Genomic DNA, 21,011 nt, shown 5'->3' on the forward strand with positions numbered 1-21,011 from the left:
CAGATTCATGTATCAAAGGCAGACTAGTCTGATGTCTACATAGATCTTTAAAAAATGAAAATGCTTTCCCTGTGTTTGTCCCCATTAAGGCATGGTTACCTAAAATTAAGCTAAGAAGCAGATCCTTTAGCTGCTGAAAAAGGAGGGTGCCTATGACCTGGTAGCAATGCTCAAAGGGAGTACAGGAGGGGATGAGGATTGTTTTGAACAGGGAGGTTTTTGTTTTTTTTTTAATTTAAAATTGCATAACTTTGAAGTATCTATTCTGTGGGAGCCCACACTATCTGGAACCCTGGAGTTTATTGTCGTTATAAATATTGTTATCAACAACAAGGAAAAAACCCTACAAATAAGGGGCAAAAAACTTACCCCAAAACCCTTTAACAAAATAGAACCATACAACTAGCAAAGAAAATGACTTTGCACTGTGTGCCCTTCTCATCTTCAAAAGTTCTTCCATCTTTGAATCTCTTTTCCTTCCTTTATATGTGGAGGAATGAGTGACACGACCTTGTAGACAGAAAGGGTAGCCTTCAAGTCTGGAAGACACGGAGTCCAATGCTTACTTTAACATGTTCCAGCTTGGTGACCCCAGACAAGTTCATAACATCTCAGCCTCCTTTTATAAGCCTTACCTCACAAGATTGTTGGGAGGATCAAATGAGTTTACCTATGTAAAGCAATTCACAAACCGTTAAGTTGCTATAGAAATGCTATTATTATTACACGAATGGTTGATCTGCAATTCCTCTATGTTCATATGGAGAAACCCTTTCATCTATGAAACCACAGATCTTGGATCAACACTCTGCTTCAGTCTCCTCCCCTCCCCACCATCTCTGCAGTTATGATCAGTATGTAGAGATTCTGCTGGACTCGCCTTCACTTCATATAGAACTTGGAAACCAGTATTTTAAATAAACTCAGTGTCTTCTAGATGACAAAAAGTAACAAGCCAAGCAGATAGATCATAACTGAAAGGAATGAGTCCTAGAATATGTTCTGGTTCTGGTTACAAGGAGCAAGCTTTCATTCCTTCAGCCTCTTAAGGAGCAGCAGTCACTTTGGCCAAACTTATGGATGTGTAGATACAACATAATCAGTGATACCTTGAAAGAAGGGGCAAATAATGCTTTTTGTTTTGTTTTGTTATTTTTTGGGGGGGAATGAATTTATTTTCTTGTAGCTCAGGCTTATCTTAGCACTTAAAAGCTTCCCCTTTAAAGGAATTCTACTATAAGACATCCTTCCCCTGTCAGTGGTCTGAGACTTCAGGCCTCCCTCCTATCCAAGGAAGGGAGGATGTTTGGCCAGCCTTAGACTGAAGCCATGCTCATGGCTGGTATGCTGACTCTAATTAGTCATTAAAAAAGACTATGGAAGTCAGGGGGGGAAAAATAATTTCCTTGTCTTCCTCCAGCTCCTGCTGTCCCATCAGCCCACCCTGCTGGCAGGACTAGGAGCTGAATGCCAGCTCCTGGAGAAAAAAGTGGGGAACAGAAGACGACCAACCCAGCTTGCTGTTTTTTGGCTGAGTAGGGAATTGACACAGACCACCTCCGGCTCATGTCTGGAAGTTTCGAGATCAGAGAGCTTCAGGCACAGCTGGGTTCACAGCTGCACCATTTGGAGCATTGGACTTATTAATATTCATGAACCATCCCCACCAATCGGTAGAGCGGATGCCATTAGCTTAGCATCTGTCAGGTTTTTTTGTAAGGGTTGTGTATGTGATTTTCGTTGTTGTTGTTGTCCTTTTAAATGAACTTCTTTTGACATTTTGGATTTGCCTCTGTAGGCAATCGCCTACTTGCTACTGTTGCCTACTTGTACCACAATGCTGCAACATGGAGAGGGAAGGGAAGGAAGAAGGAAAGGATAGGGAGCAGTCAAGGCCGCCCGTCTGCCTGTTGATCAAGTTTATTTCTTTTTCAGCACCTGGCACCTCCAGACAAGCAGTGAGGGTGGAAGCAGCATCAAGTAAATTATACCTAAGCAGGTATATGCAGAGACCTGGGAGAAGAGCTGGAGGGCCAAGCTTTTAGGAAGACACCCTCTCACCAGTGGTTAACCTGCACACTGCACTCCCCTGCCTGATGAGGAAGAGCTGCCGGGCACAGCTCTCAGTCATTATTTCCACGCTGATAAATTCATGATTTATTAAAGTAACTTAGCGCCAGCCCTGACTCCCTCCTTCTCCGCCACAGCTTGTTAGACACAAATTGCAACAACAGTCTTAAATACTTGAATTTTATTTCAGGCCAGAGCACCTCCACTCTGAGATAAATGCCATGACAGTCCCACAGTGTCCACTGGTAGTAACAGAATACCTAGACAAGGTATGATGACCGCAGGAGGGGGAGGAGAAGGGAATAAGCAGCCACACAGAGCCAGCGGAAAAGCTGAGCCATGCTGAAAGCCAGCAGTAGAACCCCCAAGCAGCCCCAGTTCTCAGTGGAGAGGCAGCAGGAGGCCAGAATGCCTCATTGTCTAAAGGCATCCTGTTCCTTTTCCCTAGAGCCCTTTGCTTACAGGGAAAAAACAAAGCTCTCATCAACAAGCACAGTCCCCTGGCCCTGGTGAATTGAACAGGCTGTCTTATTACAACATACAGAAACACTATGCAGCAAGAAAGACATTGTGGAATATGGGGAATGTGATGTGCAATGAAGCTGGCAAGGAAAAGTCACACTTCTCCACATCCAGCCTGAAGTGCAAGCCTCAGCCCAAGGCTGCCACCCCCAAATTAACCCATAAGTTCCCGGCACAGCAGCTGTTTTCTGCCCTTCTAGCTAAAATCAAGTCCCCCACTTTGTACAGGACCACCAAGCTGCTGCTGCCTTTGCCCACCCCAAGCACTGTAGCAGAAGATTTGGGCTGTAACAAACTCCAGCAGCAAAGGGGGCTGTTGCTACCCCTTCACAAAGAGGAAAAGTCACAGAGCTGAAGCAAGAGCAAGAAGAATGAGACAGGAGAGAACTATCCAACAGATTTAAGAGACAGGGAGGTAAGGAGAACAACTTCCCAAAACAAGCAATTGCAGGGGCTTGAACAAACAAACAGACAACAATCTAAACACAAATCTACTTATAAAGCAAGGGGATGTCAACTGACTTGCGGTGGCCATTAAGACAAAGCAGGAAGCAAAAGCTAGTACCTTCTTATTTTCAGATCCCCCTTACCAAAACCCAGATTTCCCAAAGCTAGTGTATTTCAAGGGTGTGTTTCTACTCAGATAAACAAATCACCAGAAGAAACTCTGTTCTCAGGAATCAAGGGTAGGGAATTCTAAGACAAAACAGACCCTAAACTTTCAAATTTGTCCTGAGCACAGTCAGCACTGGCTGGAGAACAACTAAGCAAGAGAGGAAGGCTACAGTGCCACTGCTGTCGCCACCATGTGAGGCTAAGGCTGCCCAGAAGGTAGCCCATGCTGGATGCTGCACACTGCTGATCATCCGACCTCTCCCACCTGGGCCTGCTCCCTTCATATCTCATCTTAGACCAAAACTTTCACTTCTCAGACCGTTTCCAACTGGCCAGATTCTGAGTCCATGTCATAAGATGAGTGGACTGGGTGATCTTCTTCAACTCTCTTCCAGGCCTGGGAGGCACTGGTCCTTTCATCAGACTGCACAAAGTCCCAGTTTGAAGATGAAGTTGGAAGAGGAAGAGAGGAACTTTCCAAGTGAGAAGCCACAGGATCAACTACAGGAGCCCACATTGTTAACTGGTCCTTCTCCTCATTCTGGAGAGGTGATGAAGAGGCTTGAGCACCAGGTTTTCGGATAAAACAGCAACTGTAAAAGATTTGGGGAGTGAGCATGTGAGGAGGAAGCAAACTCTCTGCCTTCTTACTCCTCAGGCTTCACCATCCTAAGTCATGATGATTCAGTGAGAGGTAACTTAGACTCATCTGGTAAAAGGAATTCTCTCCTTTCTTTGAGCTGATCTTGCAGAGAAGAGCACCAAAGTACTCTGCCCACACTGCTCGAATCAGAGCTGAGACTTTGATTCAGGTCTGACTCCTGTTTATTGCTAGCTCCTAACGTTTCCTTACCTCTTGCGCTGGTCTCCCATTGCCAGCTGAGGAGAACTCATGTTCTCTTCCTGGACCCAGCCACAGTTAGACATGGCATAGTGGAGAATGGCATCAGCTACGGTCATGGGGCTCCGGCCTTGGACACAGGCTTCAATCTCTGGTATTGACAGCTGGCTCTGTAGGAAGAGGTGCAGCTGGCTGTCGGACAGGAGGACCACGTTCTGCAGGACTCTATGGCCAGATCCAGCAGTGATTAGAAAGCATCCTGAGATAAAGCATTGCTTTGAACTGTGGGTCTTATAGGGATTGCTGACTTACATGAGTCTTCAAGACCTCAGGAAATTGGACATCACAGACATCTCTACATCTGTGAACAGGGCTCCCCCACTCTAGCCAAGACCTGTCTCCTCCTCCTACACCAGGCTACCCTATCCCCTTGCCTGGAATATTTAGTCATCATCTTGGCTGATACAAAGACCAACTGGCTATTTCTACTCACTTTTCTAGGAAGTGCTGAAGACCTTGTCGCCGCTTCTCAATAAATTCATCTGAGTTGCTAAAGAAGGTAGATTTTCCAGGGAGTTCAGGTACAGGCCTGGGGAGCAAGAGAGAAGAATATGATCCCAGCATCTGGACCAATCAGAAACAGCTCTTTTATGATTAGCATTTAATGGAGCATGTTTTCAAAATTGCCCATTTCTTTTCCCAATCACAGAAAAACCGTAAACCCCAAAATCTTTAGACATGAAGATATATCTTCTTAAACTGCTCCCACTAATGAGAGATTATGTGATCTGACTACTCTTCCAGGAATGAAACAATTTATTGTCACCTTGAGTTCTACTATTCCCCTTAAGACTATAGTTTTAGGGAAAAAGGCAACAGTTAATGGGTATAGTCTGTGGTAGTGAAATGGAGTAGCTTATATAGAAGGAAGGCACAAACCATGACTTCTGGCTATAATAAATGAGCAGTCAATCAAATTTGCAAGAAATTATCTCATTTTTACCAAAGAACCAGAAGATTAAGATAAATACTGCCAGCCACCCCAATGCGGAAAAATTGTTCCAATACTTTCACATTTTAAAAACACCAAAAACCCAACACCTACTTTCTAACCAAGATTCTCAGTTAGCTAATTAGCTGAATCCCCAGGAATGGGAATCTGCATTCCAAATTCACAATTTCTGCATTTCAAACAGATGGGAAAGCAGCGACCCTTCAGATAAGTGGAGGAGCCTGATGGCTCCAACTTCAGTATTAAACTTGTTCAGATTTTACTTGGCATGTTTGAACAAAAGCTTATTCCATAGTACCACTGCTTCAACTGGATGACAGCTCTATGAGGTTCATGGTTTAAAGGTCAAGGATTCAGTTCTGCCCACCAAACCACACACAAACATACATACACCCTATTTGAGGAAGAATATCCCTGTCATTCCCTTCTCCTTCTTGGCAAGTTCGAACACTTTTGACCCTTGGGACCCCCTAGTCCTCTCCAAGAACACTTATAAGCATTTGGGATCAAGGCCTAAGGAGGAACCATATGAGACTCACACTAAGCCAGCATTTCTCTGGAGTTGTCTTCTCAGCCAAACAAATTCCCGATATCGGCGACGCACACAAGATGTCTTGGCAGTAAAGGCCTTGCTGTTGGTCTAGAAGACAGACAGTTATAAGAGACACCTGACACTGATAGAACTCTTTCAAATTCACAGAGTTCTTTACAAACATTATCTCAGTGGGGCCTCCTGGGCACCAGTTCATATTACAATTATACCATCCTTCCCATTTTAGAAATGTTAAGTGCCCAGAAGCAAGCTTTGAACTCATATATTTCTGACTCCAAGTGTTGGAGATGAAGGTCACTTAATGCAATCGTTGAAGGTCCCAATAACATCACTCTCCTTTCTTACTTTATCTACCAGTATACCCAGACCTTAGACCTTCTAGTGGCAGCACTAAGTCCCAATCCTGGACTTCAAAGCCAGGAAGGCTAATAATTCCTGCCATATGATATTTCATATTAGCAGATAACTGATTTTCTCAGCCCCAATACTTGCATGGAGGAATATTTTGTAGTCCACATAGGAATTCCAAGAACCTTCATTCTGTACTCGGGGATCCTGGACCCTTACAGTAATCAATTCCTGAAGGAGAAGAATACTTGTCTTAGCTTCTGCTGGATCACATATAGGCTGCTGTGCAGAGACTGCCAGCTCCCATACAGGAGATACAAAAACACACCTCTCTGCAAGCTGGGGTGCAAAAAAAAAACTTTTCATAGCAATGTCTGCTAAAGGAGAGTTTATTATAGCCTCATCAGAATTCCTTACATTGTGACTACAGTGAAAAAAGTACTGCACTGGAGTGGATGACTGTTTCATTTCCATATTTTTCGAACCTCCCCCTAACCATTACCTCCACCTCCCAGCTATCTCTCCCCACTGGAAACTAAACTGGAGAGCACATTTTTACCTCCTGTTCTTGATTCTCCAGCATCCTATAGGAAGAGCCCATCAGAGGGGACCATCTGATCAAGAGAAAGAAAAATCATCATTACCTGTCTTTGCCTCTTTGACTGGAATGAAACTTTGTAAATGCTGTGAGATTAGTCTAGAAAAGCCCAAACATAAGTCTCAGTCTCTGCATTCACGACTTATAAAAAGTAGGAACTCTCCCCATGTTGATTCATCTCCGAGCTAAGCCCCCACATGTTGACATCCCTTCCCAACTCTCTCTGAGCTAAGACTGATCTCACGTTTTGTGGGTGGGCACTTCATCTCAACTCTTCTATTGCAAAGGCCAAGGCCACGCACATCAGTCACAAACCAGAGCATGTGTCCCCAGGAGTGGGCCCCTAGGAGGCAGAGTAAGCAGGTTCATCTAGAAGCCTTTCAGAGCTGTTATTCAGGCAGTCAGGAGGCCAGCTCAGACAGTTGTGCCTGGGCTAGACAGGTTTCCTGAGAAGCCCTGCAGAAGTCAAGCCTTTAGAAGTGAGCCCAACACTGCCCCCTCCTGGCTATTTAAAACAGCAAAGTCCTTTCACCAGTGCCCCAGTCAGATCCTCTCTGGGAAGTCTGTCAGCCTGTTTATTCTTTCTCAGTGACAGATTCATCTCGGTAGAGATGAACAGCAGTAGTAGCACTCATGGGCCCTCAAAATGACTGTCTAGTTTCCCTCTTCCCTACTTCATCTGCTCCTCGGAACTAGAGCCAGCAGTTCTATCATTTCCTCTCTGGTGCTCTATCCGGCTTGTCTTTCTGCCCAGCCACCCCACAGCTTCGCAGGTCAGCTCAGGATCCTTTACACTCCTTTTGTAAAGATTCATTAAAGTCTGAGCCTCCTACGATGAGCAAGTTTACATTTGTAGCAGCATTGCCCATTCTGACAAGGGGACCATGAAGGCAGCAGCTCAGGGCTGCTGAAGTCCAAGGGGGCCCATGATGTCACCTTCTGTTAAAATACAGCACTAATCTTATTATTCCTAGAACCTCTCCAACAGGATCCACGCTTGCTGCTGCCTCCACCCCCTTCTCTCTCAAGACCAAAACAATAAGGTTTAATTTCCCTTTCCAATTTACCTTGAAATGAAAACGGACTACAGCCAATATGCACTGCCAACAAATGATGCAGGCTGGCTCATGGGAAAACAAGACTATCTCAAAGATCTTCTTCCTCTCTGCCCACCCCACCTCCATTCCCCACCACCACACACCCACTCATTTTTACAGTCTCACAATTAATTTTAAACACATTTTCTTATTAGTTCAGCCTTAGCATTAAGAGAGGATGTAATGAGTTTCCTTCTATTTTATGTTTTGCCAACACAAGGCTAACGTTTCTAGAGAAAAAAAACTCATTTGCACCATGAAATTAGCAGAGCAAACAGCTCTTCTCTCTCCAATATACCAGAAAGCTTCTCCACAGACAGGCATCACAAGCAAAGATATGTCTGAATGGTATATAACAAGATTGGACTATTACAAGAGGTAAGCCCAGGCCCTTTTGATTTCAAAATTTGTTTTTAAGAGTGTTCTCTTGGCTAACAAATTCCAAAGGAGTCTAAACTAAAGAGATAGGAAACTCCTGTATCTATCATTCAACATCTCCAGGAAATTAAATCATTTTTACTAAAAAAAGAACCTGCAGACTCACCTCAGATGCATAGGCACAAATTAATCTTGGGAAAATCCTTTCTTCTTTGTAAAGACTTTTGGTAGGACTATTGATGTACTTCAGATCTTTCTTTCCCAGGAGAACCCCCACAAGTGAGATAGTATAGTCTTCTAATGCACCATCTATAGCAACAACAAAAACTATCTGGGAATTGAAGAATGTCCCTATGGCTGTATTTTAATGGAGGATGGATATCTTCTAATACCACCTTTGTCAGCGCCACATGTTTTAGGGAGTTCTACCTCTACAATCAATTTTTCCCAACGATTTCTCCCACCACACACAGGCCACAGGCATAGGATCTAATTCCTCAAAAACAAAACAAACAAAAAAATCTCTTGTGTCTGTTAAGAATAACTTGTTAGGGGTAGCTAGGTGGCGCAGTGGATGGAGCACCAGCGCTGAAGTCAGAAGGACCTGAGTTCAAATCTAGTCTCAAACATTTAATCCTTCCTAGATGTGTGACCCTGGGCAAATCAGTTAGCTCCAATTGCCTCAGCAAAAAAGTAAATAACATGTTAGAAGCTGTAATCAAGGAAATATTTGCATTTTATTTTTTCATATAAGATACAAACCACCCAAAATCTAGTTATTTATATCAATCAGTTTCTCCAGCAGCCCATCAGTATTACTCCTCAGGAAAAATGAGATGCAGGTCTTCTGATAGAAGGAAAGGAAAAAGGACATTTAACTGATCCATGAGATGTAGAGATAGATTTCTGTATTATCCAGACAGGACTAGGTTTGCTGATGTTCTCCACATTATACACAAAGAAATGAGCTAAAGCCATATACACAAGTTCTTCCTAGACCACTTAGGCCACATTTATAACTTTCATTCATTTATTTCCCTTAGAATCTTATCTTATTTCAACACCAACAGTTCAAGCTATGAAATCTTATAATACGGAAACTCATAAACAATTGTTTTAATCATTTTCTCTTGACATTTTTATTGAAGTTTTTTTTTTATTTTCAAAACATATTCAAGGATAATTTTTCTTTCTTTCTTTTTTTTTTTTTTTTTGGTTTTTTTCCTGAGGCTGGGGTTAAGTGACTTGCCCAGGGTCACACAGCTAGGAAGCGTTAAGTGTCTGAGACCAGATTTGGACTCGGGTCCTCCTGAGTTCAAGGCTGGTGCTCTATCCACTGCGCCACCTAGCTGCCCCTCAAGGACAATTTTTCAACACTGACCTGAGAAAAACCTTGTGTTCCAATTTTTCCTCCCTTCTCCCACACCCTCCCCTAGATGGCATGTAATCCAATATATACCAACATGGTAAAATATAAATATATATATACACATATATATAATTTTCTATGGTATAACTAATTTCCAAGGAAACAACAATCCAATGGCAGGAGTTTTGGAAGAAAAAGAATAAATAAATAATGATTCTGATAGTATCAGTTGATACTTCACAAAAGATGCTAGCAGGGCCATTCTAAACTACCATAGCTGTAACTAATCTGTAGTATTTTAGAGAACATTACATTTCCAGCAGGGATGGCGAGATGACACAGAGGACACAGCATTAGACTGGAAATCACCTTCCTGAATTCAAATCTGGCTCAGATACTTACTAGCTGTGTGACCCTGGGCAGTCACTTTGTCCTAATTACCTCAGTTTCTTCATTTGTAAAATTCACCTGGTAAGGAAACTGGCGACCCATTCAATACCTTTGCTAAGAAGACCATCAGGACTGAACAACAAAACCTCCAGTAGACCACCTTTTCCCTCATAGATGCCTTGAAAATAGGTTCCTTGCATGGGATTTGCGGGATTCAAAAGATTTCTATTGTTAGTGGAGAGGGATCCTTGAGTCAGGAAGCCTGGATTCTCAGGCCTAGTCGTGGATGACTCAAAATAAGGGGATCTTCTTTCTGAGCATCAGGATCGATTTCCTCATCAATATTTAGAATGTGAATGAGATACTCTTCCCTACTTCACCAATCATTAATGAGGCTAATAGGAGATAGAAGTCAATTTTTTAAAAAATAAACATATTTAATAACAGGATTAGAGATTTGTAAAGTACTTTTTACAAAAACGATTTCGTTTGATCCTCACATCCATCCCAGGAGGTAGGTGCTCCTTACCCCCCCTCCATTTTACAGAGCGGGAAACCGGGGTAGTCTTACTCAGGGTCACCTAGCTACTAAGTATCTGAAGCGAGATTTGAACTCGGGCCTTCCTAACTCTTAAATCCAGCTTCCACCCTCAGCACTCAACTGCAAACCCTAGTTCCGTTCTTTACCTAAGTTGGAGGATAAACTTCCCTGCCTTTCCCACACCTTGCCCCAATCCCTGGGATCTCGAGGGGAGCCCTTCCCCAGCCCCTGCTCCTTCAGCTCTCCAAAAGGACAAGTGCTGCGCCTCGAGATCTACGGGCTGTTACAGGCCCGGCCAGAGGGAGGGCCTTATGCCCCAAGCACGGGCTGAGGTGGAGGGGAGAGCGGGACTGGCGCAAAGGCCTGGATTCGAGTTCCGCCCCGGAAACCTCAACTTTACGTGGCCTCCTGGAAAGATCACGTCACTATCGGAAACTCCGTTTCCGCCCTCGTAAAGGGGAAGAGAAGAGGATGCACCGGACCCTCTGATCTAAGGCTGCACTCCTTCAACCGGCCCTTAGCATTCAGGGTAGCTCCCTGTACCACCCAGGCTCGGCCCTTCCCCAGCTATCCCGCCGCCCTGAGCCCGTTCCCCGGAACCCCCGTGTTAATCCGCAGCTTCCACCTCCCATGCCCGGGCCGGTACCTCCCTCCTCCCACGGCCCGACTGCACGCCTCCCCTCGCATCCTTTCCCCCACCTCCCCGAGACTCCTTATAAGCCGCCAGTTGCACCGCAGCACCCGGAACTTCGGGCTGCGCCCCCAAAAACCTCAGGAGCTGCCTCGGCCCGGAGGAGTCCGAATCCCCTTACCTGAAGACACAGGCTACGCCCCTCGCCGGCTAGCCCGAAAGCCGGGATCGCCGGCTTCTTCTTCCGGGGCGCAACGCCCCAGGGCATGACGGGAATCAGTAGACGGCTTCCCTCCGCGCCAACTACAGCAGTCCCAAGACGCCCTGCCCCTTCCCTTCCCCACACTTGAGATCTCTGGTTGGGTCCCGAGGAGAGGAGGGGAGAGAAAGGTCTCCGCCCTCTCCCAAGGCCACCTATTACAGTCCGTGTACCCTGGTGGCCCACGTGCTTGGCGCACGTGGGTAGGTGGATTTAGGGGCCAGGACTTCAATCTAGAGCCAATGACCAATCCAGGCACAGTTTCCGCCTATTTTTGCTAACTACTGCCAATCAACGACCGAGGTGGAGTGTTTAACGATCTAAAAACCGCCTAGGTGTTTCTGTGGAAAGTTTGCTGCGGCTCTGATTTCTGTTACCTAGGATCCATCTGGCGGAAGTCGGGTTTCTTTGAGACTGAGTAGAGTGGGTCGAAATTCCAGAAAAGAAATGCCTGTAACCACAACAGATGTTGAGACTTTTAAAAAAATAAACCCCAAAACTGTATCTCCGTGGCATTCCGTTGGATGTACATTTACAAAGTATCTACTCTGGTAAAGTGTTTGTTTTTCGTCACAGGTCATTTTTACCTTCGGAATCCAGTTCTTCCTGTGCAACAAGAAATCCGGTCCTGTACACAGGATTGTATCTAGAATACACTATAACATATTTAACATGTATGGGACCGCCTGCCATCTAGGGAGGGGGTGGAGGGAAGGAGGGAACAGAAGGGAGTGCAAGGGATAATGGAAAAAATTACCCATGCATATGCACTGTCAAAAAAATGTTATAAAATTAAAAAAAAAAAAAAAGTGTCTACTTTGTGGAAGGCCTGGCGCTAAGAATTGAGAATACAAAAAGAAGCAAAAAAAAAAAAAAAAAAAAAAAAAGGTTCCTGCCCTCAAGGAGTGTATAATCTAATGGGAGAGACCACCTGCAAACAGGGCAGTTACAAAGCAAGCGACACACCTGACACGCATTTCTCAGCTGCAAGTATTTCTCTGGCTGTCCCTCTTACGTAGAACGCTCTCTCCTACATTCCAACTATAAACCCTCCTGTATTCCTTTAAATGTCAACTACAATCCTCCCTTCCACAAGAGACCTTTCCCAACCTCTCTTAATTCCAATACCTTCTCTGCTGATTATTTCCTATTTGTCCTGTATATAGCTTGTTTTGTATGATTGCATGTTCCCCCCCCCCCATCGATTGTGAGGTAGAGGTAGGGGCTGCCTTTTGTCTTTTTTTTGTATCCCCAGATAGTAAATGTTTATTGAATTGTTGCATTGAATTGGCAAATAGGACATAATTAACACAGGGAAGACAGAATTAAGAGGGGTTGGGAACAACTTCCAGTAAATGTTGGGGATTTTATTGGAGTTTAAAGGAAGGGGGACAGGTCCATAGTTCAGGCATGAAAAAGCTAGAGAAAAATCCCGGAGGCTAAAGATGGAATATCTTGAATCAAAGAAAAATCCTTTGAGGAACAGGTGTACAAAGACAGGGAAAATGGCAGGGAGGGGGGGAAGAGGCTTTAAATGCCAAACAGCATTTTGTATTTATTCCTGGAAGTAATAGGAAACCTCTGGAATATTTTGAGCAGGAAGATAACATGATTGGACTTGTGCTTTAGGTCACTTTAGTGAAGAAAGGGATTAGACAATTAAAAAATCATTAGTAACTCTTCAGAGATTATCCCTTCTGTCATCCCCACTCTCACTTATTTTCTATCTCTTCCTCTCTAATGGCTTGCCTATGCCTCCGCTTTCTTGAAAAAAACATTTCTTGATCCATCTTTGCTAACTTCTGTATCTCTTCTGTTGTTTGTTACTAAATTCTTTGAAAAGAAGATACCTGCAATAGATACTTCCATCTTCTCCCCTCTCATCCTCGTCTTAAATTCTTGCAAGCTGGCTTTTGACCTTATTATTTTATTCCACCTAAATTGCATGACTTAGGTCTAGTCTCATAGACTTCTTGAGAAAGTTTCACCTGTCTATCTCATCCATGTCCATGGCCCATGCCATCTTTGCTGAATCCCTTTTGGGTTAGCCCTCCACAGAATCCTGCCTCTTGGTATCTTTCTCCTCACCATTCCTCCATGTTTCATGATGTCCATGCCTCATGGCATTCTTTTCCTTGCTATAGCTCACTAACTCTTTAAGAGTCCCAAACTCCTCTATGGGTTTAGCCTGCCAGTCAATGGCTCCCACTTCATGTTATATTCCCTTTCTCCTGGTTAAGTCTGAGTTCCACTGGGGAACTTGTCTTTTCCATTGAAAATTGTTTTAAAAAAAAAACCCTTTCCTTGCTAACAGTATACCCTCCCACTTCTCCCTTACTTCATATTTACTTCTGGTAAATTTCTGGTGTCTATTTTACCTCTTTATATTGTCTGTAACCTCTTCTTATAAATGGCAAAGAGAAAACCATTGTGAATTCATCACATCAGTGAACCCCATCATTTTGACAAGGGGAGCTCGGAAACTCTCTTACTCTCTTTCTCATACTTTGGGGAGAAAGCTTGGGAACTCCCTCAGAGAAGCCCTCCCCTGAGAGACCTGCCCCAGGAATCAAAGTAAAGTGATTCTGTTATCTAGGTGGTTCTTGTTGAGTCCAGGACCATTGAATTGGAGATTAGCCCAGAGATACTCATTCAATTCCAAGATTCTCCATTCTGATTCCAGTTCAAACTGCACCCAGCCCCCATCAAGAGCTGCTAGCCTAGCCTTCTATTATAAAAGAGCCAACTTGGAGCTCAGTCCTTGCAGAGGACCTAACATGCCATGCCATGAAATGCCAAGGAACCTCTTTCTCTCCTTGGCATAGGAGCAACCCTCTGCCTGAAGAAATGATATTCTCTTTCAACATTACCCCCTCTCTATCTCTTTCTCACCTATTTCCCTAACAAGTCTTTATACCTCTCTGTTGGGATTTTTTTGCTAGAAACTTTAATTCTCTGTCAGGACCTTGCTTACCAAGGAATTCAGCCTTTCTATTCATGCATAGCAAAGGCTAACTTCCTAATGCCAATAATAAACTTCTTTTTGCCAGTCTAGTTTTTCTGATTTGTAAATTCCTTTACGAAGGACCTCTGTGCTGCCAGAAAGAGGTTCCCACAAGTCCCTGCCCTATGCTGAATTCTAGGAAAATCGAGGGGACCCTGCACCAAACCTCATCATTTAGGGACACAATCCCAAACCTCTCCATTTAACTCTCTGACCTCCAGGAATCCCAGATCTCTTCATTTGGTTCCCTGAACCCGAACCTGCCACTAACCTCATCAGTTTGAGTCCCAACCTCATCAGTTGACACCAACTTTCCCCTCCCTTGTCTCCCCTTTCTAAATTCTTGGGACAGCACTCTTTCTTAATCCTCATTCTACCAATCTTCCTCTCTCTCCTTTGCTGGATTCTCTAACCATAGGTGTCCTTCAAGTTTCTGTCTTGGACTCTCTTCTTTTCTCTCTTTACTTTCACTTGGTGATTTTATCAGCTCCCTTAGATTTAATTTCCTATTCTGCCCCTAGTCTCTCTTCCACCCTCCAATTTTGAATCTCCAGTTGCCTTTCAGATATCTAGTATCAAACGTCCAGTAGACATCTTAATATGTATAAAACAGAACTCTGCCCCTTAATTCTCTCCACCTTCCTATTTTTTACTGTAGAAGACACCATCTATTAGTCCTTCAGCTCACAACCTAGAACTTATGCTGGAGTCCTCACTATCTCTTACCCCTATACATATCCAATCTGTTGTCAAGACCTGCTGATTTGTAATATCTTCAAATATGTCCCCTTTTCTCCTCTGATGCTGCCATTGCTGTATTAGAAGTTGTTGACACTTCATGACTGAACTATTAAAGTAGTCTGCAGATGGGTCTGCCTGCTTCACATTTCTCCCCATTCCAGTCCCTTTACTCAACCACTAAAGTGATTTTCCCAAAGTTCAAGTCAGATCATGTCAACCTCCTACCTTCCCCCCAATAAACTCTACTAGCTTCCTATTGTCTCCAGCATCAATTTTTCTGATAAGCATTCAAAGCCCTCCATAACTAAAGCCTTCTTATTTTTTCTGTCTTCTTAAACCTTACTCCCAAACAGTAACACTGACTTCCTAGTTGTTAAGAGGTAGGCGTTCAAAGGTAAGGAGGAGTTTAGCGGACTTTGATAGTTTAATTGGCCCTTTGAAACCTTAGACATCTGTTAGCCCTATGTTCTTTGGCAGATTACTTGGTTCTTCAAGTCAGTTGAAATGAGTTTTTCATTTATAAACAGAAATAAATAGGATCATAGATTTCAAGAGGAAAGGTACCAACTTATTTTTACAAATTAAGAAATCAAGACCTAGAGAATTGGAGAAGGGAAGTTATTTACTCTACTATATGGCTGTATATTGAATGAATTATTTACATTTTTTAAAATTTGCTCAATGTTGAGAGGGAAGAAAACACAGGTTTTTGTGTTTGTTTGTTTTTAAAGAAAAAAAAACAACAAAGAATAATTATGCTATTATATGCCATGTTTCTTTTGTCAAAATATTTTGGAGATATCCTGTTTTTCAGAGCTAAGGCCCAGAAAACAGGCTGTGACCTGAGTTTGGCATAACAATAATCCTTTGCACTCAGAATTATAGCACCCTCTGGCAAAGTGTATTATTTAGACCAGCACAAGGTATTCATTGAGGGATTTACTCCCCCATTTCCTAGGATGTGTTTTATCACATGTTCAGAATCCCTGTTCCTTATCATTGACAGGTACTTAACTCCTGTTCTAGTCACAAAATTCTGGTTCTGTGCACCACAAGGTGAGCATGATCCCCAAGACTTGAGGCAAAACTGTAACCATAGGGCCCAAGGGAATACTAACTCAAGACCTAAAAATGATTGTCAAAATCTAGTCCAGGGGTTCTCAAACTATGGCCTGCGGGCCAGATGCATCTCGCTGAGGACATTTATGAGGCCTGCTGGGTTATGGCACATGGGCTGAAGGACAGAGACAGAGTGTGAGTTTTTGTTTTTACTATGGTCCGGCCCTCGAATAGTCTGAGGGACAGTGAATTGGTCCCCTATTTTAAAAGTTTGAGGGCCACTGAATTTATTCCACTTGTGCCTTTGGTCCAACATGTTAAGTACTCTTTCTAGGGTGAGGAGAAAGGGGAGAGGCTGAGAGAGAGGACACTTCCATTTATAAATGTAATTTTCCTCACTCTAAAATTAATTAAACTTCTATTTGTGTCATAACTCTCCTGTCTCTAAGTTTGTTTGGCTCCAGCCACCTACAGGTTGGATGTCCTTCACTCAGTTGACAATTTAAATAATGTTATGCAATTGTATTGCTCAGAAACAAAATTTTGGCTTTGAGCCACAATAAAAAAAAATTTTAAAAAGATAAAAATATGTTATTCTATCTTACTCTTTAGTAAGAAAAATTATTTCAATGTACTGCCTCAATAGAAAAGGGGACAGCTAAGTGGCACCATAGTAGAGTGTCTGACCTGAAGTCAGTAAGACACATCTTCCAGAGTTCAAATCTGGCCTCTGGCACTATATGGGTGACCCTAGGCAAGTTACTCAATCCTGTTTGTTTCAGTTTCCTCATTTATAAGAATGAATTGGAGAAGGAAATCACTCCAGTGTCTTTGTCAAAAAAAAAAACAAACAAACAAACAAAAAAAAACAAAACAAAACAAAAAACCAAACAAACAAAAACAAATGGAGTCACAAAGAGTTGAAAATGAACTACAACAATAACAAAAATGGAGCAGGATTGCATTGATATCATTGTTATTCGAAACTTAACTGCCATTAGGAACTAATTGAGGAAAAAAAATTAAGTACACAGGATTTAAAGTCAAGTCAAGAAGCACTCATTAAATGCCTAATACAGCCCACTTTTGTGGCACATATTAAATGTGTGCCATCATTAAAGTTACAATTAAATCATTGTGTCGAAAAGACAAATATGTTGTATGATAAGAGAGGTAAACTTGCTCAGTGTGACACAGCTGGAGTTTGAAATCACACCCTTAAACTCCAGGGCTCTTCCTAGTATATCATGTTGCCTCTGCTGTATAATAAAACCTACTTTGAAAGGCTACAAGGAAAACTCTTGTGAGATATTATGATCTATTTCCTTCCACTTGTACCTTTTGGATTCTTTATTCTTAAATATTAAGTGTGAAACCCTAGGCTCCCCTTATTAAAGCTCCCAGATATCAAAAGCCTTAAAGGAAAGGAGTAAACTGGGAGCAGGTGGGGAAGGAAAGGGAGAGAAACAAATAAGCTAAGCAATAAGCATAGGAAGAAACTCCCTCTTTTAATGACTGTGGCTAATGGGTTTTGTATAGTAGAACTCTGGACCAGAAAGTAGAGAACTGTGTTTGTAACATATGCTCAGCTATTACATTACTGTGTGAGTTTGGGACATCATGTCTCCCTTCTGGGTCTCTTCTAATGCAAAAGAGACTGAAGTATTTATGGGATTACAGTATTTAGAGCTTGAAACCTTTTACTATTAAGTCCTAACCCAAATTTTACAAATGAGGAAACTGAGGGAAGTGACTTGCCTATAGTCATTTAGTCTTAATAAAATTAGATTTTTAAAGTAGTAGGTAGAACCCTTCCTTTTTTCTTAAAACAAGCCTGAATTGACCTTTTCCCCTAGTTCTCTCTTTGAGAAAAGAAAATCTGTAGGGCTCATGTGAGCATTGTCTTCAAATATTGAAAGATTTTTAATAGAGCAGGAGCTCTATTACTTTTGTTGTTAGGTCAGGGCCAGAGGCAATGGGACAAAACTGCTGAGTGGCTGATTTTGATTCCCTGTAAAAAAGTAAGTCCCAATTACTAGACTAGGGGCCCTAGGTAGTATAGTGGATAGAGTGCCGAGTCAGAAATCCTCCTCTTCCTGAGTTCAAATCTGATCTCAGATTCTTACTAGCTGTGTGACCTGGGTAAGCCCAACCCTATTTGCCTCAGTTTTCTCATCTGTAAAATGTTCTGGAGAAGGAAATAGCAAACCGCTCCAATATCTTTGACAAGAAACTCCCCCAAAAGGGTCATGAAGAGTTAGACGTGACTGAGAAGAACAAAATAACAATAATAATACATAAAAACTAGACTACTACCAGGATAGATAGGCTGCCTCAAGAGGAAATCTCTAGCTCCAGCTAGATACAATACCTTCCTCTCCCTTGATGCTACTCAGTACAAGAATTCCTATTCCAATATTTGTAGGACCTCTAAGGTCCTTTGCAGCTCTGAGGTATTAGGATTCTGAATGTACATAGTAACACTGTGTATCGCTATCGTATAACATCAATGTGCTTTGCTCTGTGCCTCAATTGCATTTGTACTTTGTTCAATAAAGGAACATATAGCTGTATCATTAAAAGCCATCTTCAGTGTCAAATCTAGTAACCTTTTTCTCAATCCTCACCTTCTTAATGTCTCTAATGCATCCAATATTACTCACCACTCTCTCTGATACTACTCATCCATCACCCCTTCCTTTGAAAATTCTCCTCCCTTGGCTTCCAATGTTCATTTTTGATTCTCTTATCTCTGACCTCAATCTCTGTCCCCTTTATTCTTCTCACCCAGTAAATACAAGGATATTATCTTGGGTGACTCCTAAGCTTCATTCCTTGGCCTCTTTGGAACTCTTGCTTTCTCATCATCAATTATCCCCTTTGTAGATACTTCCAAAATCTTATCTCCTTCATGGAGACAAGTCACAATGACAATATCTTCAAGGTAAATTAACCATATTCACCTGTAATATCTTTTCTCCTATTTTTGTCAGGGGGTAGTAATCATGATCCCATCTAAAAATCTTGAAATCAACTTTGATTTATCCCTCTCCCTATTTGTATCCAAGAACAGTCTATTCCTCCTTGATCATCTCTCTTATATCTGTCTGTTTCTTTCCATTCCCACTGCCATTGCCCTAGGTCAAGCCCTTATTACCATATTATCTAGTCTTTCCCAGATGATTATATCATTATAAAATAGTCTTAATTGCTTAATCCAGTATTTAAAGCTCTCAACAATCTGGCCCCAAACTGCCTTTGCAATTTTATGTTCTACTAGATACACTCCTATCACAAATCTTTAACTCCATCTGGCCCATCTACTCATTCTCACCAAAACCTATCTTATACTTACCTAATTTAAAGCCCAATTCACATTTCACCTCCATGAGGTCTTTGTCAATCACTCTAGCCATAAATGATCTTGCTCTCCAAATTGCTGTGCACCATTTGCACGATACACAATCACATATTGCATTTTGTTTTTAAACTACGAAGGGAAGGGGTGATAGGAAGGAATGATTGCAAAAAAAAAAGATTGTGAAAGGAAAACAATAGGATTTTGTGACCGAATACAAAGTAAAAATAAGATTTGATTTCTAGTTTTCAGCCCCTAGATGGCAGAGTGGAGAAAGCACTGGACCTGAAGTTAAAAAAGACTCAAGTTGTAATGTCAATTCAGATTTGTATTACCTGTATGTCTCTGGATAAGTCATTTAACCTTTGCCACAACTTCCTCATCTGTAAAATGGGAGCATTAATAACACCTGCCTCCCAAGGTTGTTGTGAGAATCAAATGAGATATTTGTAATGTGAGCTCCTTGAGGACAGAGATAATTTTTTCTCCTCTTTTCATATTCCTAGTACTTAGCACAATTCCTGGCACATACTTTTAAAATAGTCTTAACAAATGCCTGTTTCCTTCCTTCAGCCCAAGTAACTAGAAAAATAATGAAATGTTAATGTGGTAATATAGAAATTAAGGTTTATTAGGGCATAAGTTGATGAACACAATTTTGGACATATTGAACATGTGGTACTGGTGAGATATCAATGCTTATTGATGGATCTGAATGGATATCCAACAATCAATAAATCTAAAAATTGATACTTTGATACATTGATACATTTGATATGTGTTTACTATGTGCCAGACACTGTGCTAAATGCAGAGGATACAAAAAGAAGCAAAAGATAGCCTTCAAGGAGCTCACAATCAAATGGGGGAGAAAACATACAAACAAATATATACAAGACAAGCTATATATGGGATAATTTGGAAATAATTAAGAGAGAGAAGGCACTGAAAGACTTCCTGTACAAGGTAATATTTTAGTTTGGACTTGAAGGAAGCCAGGGAAGTCAATAGATTGAGCAGAAGAGAATGGTATTTCAGAAATGGGGGACTGCCAGAGAAAATCGTTGGAGGTGAGAGATGGTGTACCTTGTTCTTGGAACAGCCAGGAGGTCAATGTTATTGGATCAAAGAATGAGTTAGGGAGTAAGGTGTAAGTCTGAAAAGGAAGGAGGGTTATGAAGAGCTTTGAATCTCTAACTGTGCATTTAGTATTTGATTCTGAAAGCAATAGAGAGCCACTCCTGTTTATTAACTAAGGGATGATTGAACCTGTACTTTAGGAAAATGACTTTAATGATTGGATGGAGAATGGAGTATTGCAAAAATTATTGCGAAAAGACAATTGAGGCATGTCGATCCATCAGCATACTATTGTAGTATGAGGATATGAAGTGATGAAGGCCTACACTAGAGTGATGGTAGTGTTAGGAGAGAGAAGGGAACATATGGGATAAAGGTAAAATCAACTGGCCTTGGCAATAGCTTGGATATGAGAGTGTGTGAGATAGAGAGGAATCCAGATTGATTCCTAGGTCCAAGCCTGAGGGATTGGAAGATGGGACCTCTACAGTAATAGGTAGGAGAGAGATGGGGGGGAGGGGGAGGGAATGAGTTCTAAGGCACTT

General features: G+C 42.1%; 2 protein-coding genes across 6 annotated transcripts in view; one reads left to right on the forward strand and one right to left on the reverse strand.

Moving 5' to 3' along the window:
- SKAP1 (src kinase associated phosphoprotein 1) overlaps nucleotides 1-2,179 on the forward strand; it is a 380,445-nt gene extending 378,266 nt beyond the window's left edge. The window contains exon 13 of the mRNA XM_074261261.1: nucleotides 1,936-2,179. The gene's annotated coding sequence lies outside the window, so the exon portion shown is untranslated. The remainder of the gene's footprint in view (nucleotides 1-1,935) is intronic.
- A 57-nt stretch (nucleotides 2,180-2,236) lies between these two features.
- On the reverse strand, nucleotides 2,237-11,613 carry SNX11 (sorting nexin 11). Of its 5 annotated transcripts, none has more exons than XM_074261262.1 (8): nucleotides 11,147-11,613; nucleotides 8,201-8,343; nucleotides 6,521-6,575; nucleotides 6,106-6,192; nucleotides 5,600-5,700; nucleotides 4,542-4,637; nucleotides 4,061-4,273; nucleotides 2,237-3,800 (listed from the first exon to the last, which is right to left on the reverse strand). In XM_074261262.1, the coding sequence occupies exons 2-8, from the start codon at nucleotides 8,209-8,211 to the stop codon at nucleotides 3,521-3,523; spliced, it is 843 nt and encodes a 280-aa protein (XP_074117363.1). In that variant the 5' UTR covers nucleotides 8,212-8,343; nucleotides 11,147-11,613; the 3' UTR covers nucleotides 2,237-3,520. The 5 variants fall into 5 exon arrangements, with proteins under 5 accessions (XP_074117363.1, XP_074117367.1, XP_074117364.1 ...); XM_074261266.1 differs by having other exon boundaries at nucleotides 6,147-6,192; nucleotides 11,147-11,272; XM_074261263.1 differs by lacking the exon at nucleotides 8,201-8,343 and having other exon boundaries at nucleotides 11,147-11,290.
- Between the last annotated feature and the right edge of the window lie 9,398 nt (nucleotides 11,614-21,011).

The sequence above is a fragment of the Sminthopsis crassicaudata genome, chromosome 4, assembly GCF_048593235.1.
Source record: "Sminthopsis crassicaudata isolate SCR6 chromosome 4, ASM4859323v1, whole genome shotgun sequence".
In the NCBI taxonomy this organism is placed as follows: domain Eukaryota; kingdom Metazoa; phylum Chordata; class Mammalia; order Dasyuromorphia; family Dasyuridae; genus Sminthopsis; species Sminthopsis crassicaudata.